Source organism: Mustela nigripes, chromosome 4, assembly GCF_022355385.1.
Source record: "Mustela nigripes isolate SB6536 chromosome 4, MUSNIG.SB6536, whole genome shotgun sequence".
Taxonomy (NCBI): Eukaryota; Metazoa; Chordata; class Mammalia; order Carnivora; family Mustelidae; genus Mustela; species Mustela nigripes.
The window spans coordinates 112,843,988-112,851,241 of NC_081560.1; the positions used below are offsets into that span (position 1 = coordinate 112,843,988).

The following is a 7,254-nucleotide window of genomic DNA, read 5'->3' on the forward strand; positions in this document are numbered from 1 at the left end:
AAACATCATGTGTAGGTTTTTGTGTGGTCACCATTTTGCCGTGATTTTTTTTTTTTAAGATTTTATTTATTTATTTGACAGAGAGAGATCACAAGTAGGCAGAGGGGCAGGCAGAGAGAGAGAGGAGGAAGCAGGCTCCCTGCTGAGCAGAGGGCCAGATGCAGGGCTCGATCCCAGGACCCTGAGATCATGACCTGAGCCAAAGGCAGAGGCTTCCCAGGTGCCCAGGCGTCCATGATTTTTTTTTTCTTCAAGATTTTATTTATTTGGATGCCTGGGTGGTTCAGTTGGTTGAGTGACTGCCTTCAGCTCAGGTCATGATCCTGGAGTCCTAAGATCGAGTCCGGCATCGGGCTCCCAGCTCCATGGGGAGTCTGCTTCTCCCTCTGACCTTCTCCCTTCTCATGCTCTCTCTCAAATAAATAAAATTTTTAAAAAATCTTAAAAAAAAAAAAAGATTCTATTTATTTCTTTGAGAGAGACCAAGAGAGCACCAGCAGGGGGAGGGGTGGAGGGAGAGGGACAAACAGACCCTGCGCAGATCAGGGAGCCTGATGCGGGGCTCAATCCCAGGACCCTGAGGTCATGACCTGAGCCGAAGCCAGACACTTCATCAACGAGCCACCCAGGTGCCCCCATCATGTGATTTCTTAAAGCTGCAGAATGAGTAGACATTCAGGGTCCCTCAGGGAGACCCTCAAACACCGTGTGTTTTGAATGTCAGTGACTCCATCACTTCAAGGGAGTGGGGGTCCTGTAGCCCACGTCCCTCCCTAGGTTACTGCACACTTCTGTTGAGTTACCTGGAAAGTTATCTCTGAGGCTCGTTTGTAAGCTCCGTTAAGCGGGTCGAGACCAGCCAGCACTTTAGGCTAATTTGGTGCCACCCCTGAGGCCATATCCCTCCAAGGACCCTCCTCATGGCCCCTATGAGAAACCTTCCATTCCGGGAACACCGAGCTTGGAGGATTGTTCTACTTGCTCCCTTCCTCGCCTTTGTGGCCTCCTGGCCACACCTGCCCACACAGCTAGTCAGCACCCACCTATACGAGAGCCACCCTCCTTCCTCTCCACACTCTACCCCCAAGTTCTGGCCTCCCAAGCACCCCCAACTCCAAACTCTCTCAAACCAGAGCCGCCACGCTCTGGGTCCTCCTGTGCTGGGGCCTGGCCGCCGTCCACACGGGGCTCAGTTTCCCTTCTTTCTGGGATCTTGGACACTGCTGTTGCCCGGTGTCCACACTGCACAGAAGCCCTGCTTTAGCCCACCAGGAGAAGCCTGAGGACCCCGGGGCAGCCTTTTCCGCACGTGCTTGGTGGCTGAGCCGCTTGGTTGCTGGCGGCGACTCCCTAGAGAAGTCCAGGACGCTGCAGAGTCACCGGTACAGATGCCCATCAGGAGCGCGGGCGCAAGTCGGAAGCAGCTCCAGGATCAGCGTCTGTCTCTTGGTCCTCCTGGACACACAGCCAGACCAGTTTCCAGTCCCCACGGGCTGAGCTCCGGCCACAGGACTGTGCTTGGCTCTCCCACGTGGGGCCACCCCCACCACCCCCCAGCATGGCCCTCCATGTGCTTTGCCTTTCCCAGTTGGCTGCCGCTGCCGAGGGGGAGACCACATAGTGGTCTCTTTGCCTTCTTCAAGGCAAAGTTACCTAACAGAACATATATTGACACAGACGTTCTGGGGAAGCCAGGGATAAGTGTTCTAGAACTTTCTGCTTTTCATTAAAGACTGTTTCTTCAGCCTAGAAACCAGCATCAGGACCCCAAGTGTGTAGCAATGCCGAAATGAGCCCAGAGCATGGTGTTACCGGACCTAGGCCAAGCCTGGGCCCCAGCCCTGCAGTAGCAGCTTCTCTGTTCCGAGGCTCCTATTAAGGAGGGAGAATTACCTAGTGGGGAACCCTGGACCCTGGGACTAGCTTGGTTGGATTGAAATTCCACTTGTTAGTTATCCTAACTCCTTAATTTCTGTTTCCTCATCTGCATAGGGGGACAATGGGGGGTTGGAAGGGCTAAATATATTGGATCCCTGTCAACCCTGTTTTGAGACAAAGGAGAAAGGCAAAGCAACCAGGCCGAGGGGACACAACGAGGCTGGCCTTGACTAGTGCTGGGCTGGCGACAGGTGCTCAGCCCCGTGGTGACTGAGCAGACCGTGGGCCGGTGGGCGGATCTGTGCAGCCGCAGCCGGTGGCGTTGGGTCTCGGCTCCGGAGGGCCCTGGCCAGCATGGCAGGAGGCTGGCGTTACCCACGAGGGCCCAAGTGTACCCGCAGAGGTGAGTGCTGGGCCGGCCCCTGTGGTAGCTCACACAGGTCCTGTGGGGCTGCAGGACCGCCTGCTGGCACGGGGTGGCAGGGCCCCCGCAAATCCTGGGCCAGGGGCATGCGCAGCTTCGAGAAAGCACGACTTCCGTAGACCCCTTTATAGAGCTTGGGGTATGGGGGCAGCAGGAGATGAACGTGGGTGCGGGCTTATCTCTACTGGCTCCAGGTCAGCCTTGATCGCTCTCACTTCCGTCCCCTCCAGCGCGCCGTCCCGACCACCCCCGTGGCCTACAGGCCCAGCACCCGCAGAGGCAACAGCTTGTGTAGACGGCTGAGCCGGCTCCCGGGGCTGTGCAAGCGCCCACCGTGACACTGAGTCCCTTCTGCTTCCAGCACCGGGCCGCGGTCCACCGGACCCTGGTCCCGGCAGGTGAGAGCCTCTCCAGCCGGGGCAGGGCGCGCAGGGCTGTGACCAGTGCTCTCCAGGCCCCAGAACACAGCGGAAGCTGCACGACCGCACTGGAGCTCCTGCCGCCCCTACTGGGGCTCCTCTCATGCCCCCGTTCCCCAGCTCAGCCTCATCATGGCTGAAAACGAACAGCAGAGTAACTGCTGACGGCTCCAAGCCCTGCTTTCCTCCCGCTCGAAGCGGCCTATGAACCAAGGGACTCTGAGATGCGAGGAAATCTCGCTAGAGGGAGGAGCGGCGCCTCGGTAGGTGGGTGGGCAGTGGCCCCGCGTCTTCCCGACGCCCTGTAGCCTCTCCCTCTGCTGGGGACGCTACCTCACCCGCGCTCACCCACAACCCCAAACGGCATGTGCTTTCGGCAGACACGTCTTTTATTCAGGAAACGCGTCTCTCCTCCTGCTTTGCGCCGGCAGACGGAGGAGTGCGGCTTTCCGCCTCCCTCAGAGGATCGTCCCCTGCGCGCGGTCCCCCTGCAGGCGGGCGCTCCCCGTGGCCGGTCCTGGGGCCAACTTTCCGCAGCCCCCCGCGGCTCTACGTACTGGAGTCCCGTTTTAGAAATCGGCTCTTCCATGCTAAGATTTACAATAAAAATAAAATAATTTGCTCTGTAAACTATAGTAGAAAGTTTTAAGTGTCTTAAAAACGATCTTCCATACAACGGAAAAAGGCTTCTGTGTTCTGCTCGGGTGACAGGACACCCGATGTGCGGAGAGCAGTGGTGTTGGTGGTGGCGTGTGGCTGGAGACCCGGTGCACCACTTCTGGGCCACGGAGACTTGGGGAGGAGACAGAGCCGCTTTCCTCCCCTTGGGCTCCACGGCCTGCTCTCCCCTCCCCGTGGGCTCTTCCCAAATGCTCAGGACTGTTCTGCTGTTGCCTGGTCTTTGGCCGCAGCGACCAGCTCGGTGAGGGCAGAGAAGCTCTTTATGTCCTTTGTCACCAGGCCCATCTTTTGAATCTGCAAAGGCCACAAGAGTGAATGAGGCCTCCGTCTGAATGCAAACAAAAGCCCCTTATGAAAGGACACACAGAACAGCCCCCCCCCCCCCCCCCCCCCAGGAATCCAGAAAAAGGGCACTCCCCAATGACTGCTGGAGTATTTCTCCCTCACAGCAAAGGGCTGACTCATCATCAAGCTTCACTTTTGGGGTTGAACACTTGGCATTCTCAGAAGCCAGCATGTTCATTTATCTTGGTCACACCGGGCTCTTACCAGCCTGAGAGCCTCTTTTGTGGACTGTGAAAGAAAATTCACACAAAAAGAATAATAAAGCGAACTATCTTTTTAAAATGGAGAGTTTTCAAAAAAGCATTGGCCTGAGCTCTTCGTTTCTTCACACGCCACCACCAACCCCTCCTTAGAATCTGATGAATTGCAGCTGCTGTGGTGGGGCGAACACCATGGATTACCGTGGCAACCAAGTCGTGGCACACCGTGTCCCCGCTTTTGTGAACGGCAGCTACAAACACCACACGCACACATGCACAGGAAAGTCTGGAAAAATCTGCACCAAGTATAAAGAATCTGCTGGCATGCTGCTACTCCTCTGGGGACCGGGACCAATGACTCCCATTTCCTTTTGTCCCCCTGCTGCTACCCCCCCACTCCTCCCCTTCTTTCTTTGGCTTCTTTGTTCTTCGCGTTGCTGTAACAAATTGTCTTACTTGTAAAAAGACTCTAAGTTTCTCTTGTGAAATAAAAAAACAGGACAATGGACTTCTGCCAGAATAGACCTATCTTTAAATTCACCTCAAAGCAGCAAAATTTAGCTCTGCAGGAGTCCTCAATGAGCTAGAAAGCCAACCATCTCCTGATGGAGATTTCAGGATCTCACCTCTTTTCCTCCGGCAAAAGACCTTCCCAGAGGACCTGTGCCATTCCATGAGCCTAAATGGTTTAGAAGGCCAGCTTCTCAAGGATGAGAAGTTTCTTGATCCTTGAGCAAGTCACCTCAGTGTGAACAGAGGCCTTGCACAGAACCTGGATCTGCCTCCTAAGAGACGTTAGGTATAGTATTGCTCATCTACCCACGTGACCCTAAAGCCCGGGTTCGATGGAAACAGAGAACTCAGCCAGGGATGCAAAGAGGTCAGGCTCAGAGAATTTCTCAAGGGCCACACTGAGAAATCCATGGGCTCATGCTTTTCTCGTTATTCTAACCACCTGACTGCGTCTTGGGCATTTTCTAGGAGGCAGAAAAATAGGACAGCATCTCCGTCTGTGAGCTCATACTCACACTCATACTCACGCTCACACTCATGAGCGCCCGAGCTGAACAGAGGTGGTAGGACTGCGACTGTCAATTTTTAGTATCTGCTTGTGCACATCCTTTTCCTTCAAGTATTTTGGGGACCTGACCTACTCTTCTAGCCCCAGAGGTGGACACTCCCACCTCCCCCAGGCAGCACGTATGGGCTCAGGCAAGCCCCCAAGACACCGAGGGGCCCTCATCAGAGGCATCATGCGGACGACGGCTTGGGCCTTACCTGCTCTCCCAGGTACTCCACATCCAAGGCCAACTGCAGCCGGATTTTGTCATCGTCGCTCATGCCACCGCCGCTGGGACCAACGGGGTTGGTGGGAGTGCTTTTCCTGGCTTGTTTCAGTCTTTTCAGGCTCTCCTCCATTTTCCTCACCGAGCTCAGGACGTCTGACACAGTTTCATAATACCTGGAGCACAGGACACACTCACTGGTGAGGCCGAGGTGCTCGTGTGCCTCCCCAAACAGGGGAACTGGCTTTGTGGACCAAAACAAGAGATTTTTAGGATTAAAAATTCATTTCCAATTAAAAAAAAAATCTGCCATGGTAGATTTATCAATGTTTCTTAAGACTGAAAAAAAAATAGTATTTTGTTTTTTTTTCTAAAAGATGTTATTTATTTGAAAGAGCGAGACAGAGAGTGCACAAAGTGGGAGGCGCAGAGCGAGGGGGAGAAGCAGGCTCCTCGCTCAGCGGGGGGACTGATGCGGGGCTCGAGCCAGAACCTGGGGATCGTGACCTGAGCCTGACCTGAGCCGTAGGCAAATGCTTAACTGAGCCACCCAGGTCTTGACTCTCTAACACTGCATTCCCTCAGAACTGAAGAAATATGTACGTGGACTTGTGTACAATTTTACCCCCGAACGCTAAGAGGAAACTGTGGGCCAAATGGTCTTTCCTACTTGAAGAGTGAGTAGCTGGAGTTCATTCCCCAAGTGCAAGTAACAGATTCATTTAGTCAGTTCTTGGAAGAGTCCATCTTTTAAAGAATGGAAGGATTTCAAATTTCTAAATAAAATGAATTACCTTCACAGTAGTCTCAATATAATTAGCCAATTATAAATGAATTGCTTTTCAAAACTTTGTTTACAAGCTGGTTACTTGGCACTTGGAATGTATTTGCCCACAAAAGCAATATTGTAACTCACTGTTATGTCCTAAATTAACACACAGATTTCACTTAATTCAGATGAGACTGAAATAAATCAAGTATTAGTGCAAAATAATTAAACAAAATTCAATAATAAAAGTGAATAATATTCTTTTGACATAAGCCAAGGCTGGCATCGGGGGAAGAGCTGATTAAGGGAGAAATGAGGAGACAATCACAGGGATGCTAAAGACCTCCTTGTATTTTCAAGGACTGCGGGGTTGGAGGCACGGAGCATTTCTCCGTTGTAATGACAGTTCCGAATGTCTGTTTTCTCGTGTAGACTGCAGTGGCCTCGAAGGTAGGAGCCTTGGATTATCAGAGCCATTTCAGACACAGCTGAGGAGAGAGAGGATCTTGAAAGGAAAAGTAAGCCTGGACTTGCACAAAGAGGCCCGCATGAGGCGCATCATGGACAGCAAGGCCTGGGCGTGCCCAGGGAGGTGCAGGGCCCATGTGAGCCCCAGGGAGGCCGGGAGGCAGGTGGCCTGACGCGCTCTGGTGCAGGGTGAGCGGCGAGAGCGCGGCTGAGCCATCAACACAGACGGAAGGACTGAGCACCCGCACCTGGCTTGTCCAGCGACCCGCTGACTAGATGGGCTCCCCACCTTGTCCACATGCAACCCCCCAGGGCCTCCACGGTCTCTGACTCAGAGCTTTTCTAAGAAAGTCTGGAATTGCCTGCTCCTCGGGTACTTACTTATGAGTGCTCTCAGAAAGGGCGCCTTCCAGCCACTGCCGAATTATTGCCTGTTTGAGCTTATCCTTGTGCCCGCTCTGAAGCTGGTGAAAGGGCTTCAGAGCACTGTCCACGTACGAGGAGGCTGCTGTGGGCACCTCCTGGAATAACGACGGTGGGGGATACAAAAGTACACAGGAAAAAAAAAAGAGTAAGTTACTCAAACTTCACAGAGGGGCTACTGACCGACCAGTTTTGAGACAGGTACAAAGTCCCTCCCTCTCCAGAAGGCACACTAGTGTTGTCTACAGAAAGACACCTGGAGAATGGAGGGGGTCCGGTAAAGCAAGGGAAAAGTCACGTTTCCAGCCAGAGACGGAGAGAGAAACATGTACGGGGATGGATGGGGATGATGCGGGGGGGG

At 53.5% G+C, this 7,254-nt stretch overlaps 1 protein-coding gene across 3 annotated transcripts in view; it reads right to left on the reverse strand.

Moving 5' to 3' along the window:
* Nucleotides 1-3,092: 3,092 nt before the first annotated feature.
* The window catches only part of COG2 (component of oligomeric golgi complex 2), a 53,233-nt gene continuing 49,071 nt past the window's right edge, over nucleotides 3,093-7,254 (reverse strand). For all 3 annotated transcript variants that reach the window (XM_059397351.1, XM_059397350.1, XM_059397349.1), the window contains 3 exons: nucleotides 6,852-6,991; nucleotides 5,226-5,409; nucleotides 3,093-3,696 (listed from right to left, as the gene is read on the reverse strand). In XM_059397351.1, coding sequence (XP_059253334.1) covers nucleotides 3,595-3,696; nucleotides 5,226-5,409; nucleotides 6,852-6,991 — 426 coding nt within the window. In that variant the 3' untranslated portion in view covers nucleotides 3,093-3,594. The remainder of the gene's footprint in view (nucleotides 3,697-5,225; nucleotides 5,410-6,851; nucleotides 6,992-7,254) is intronic.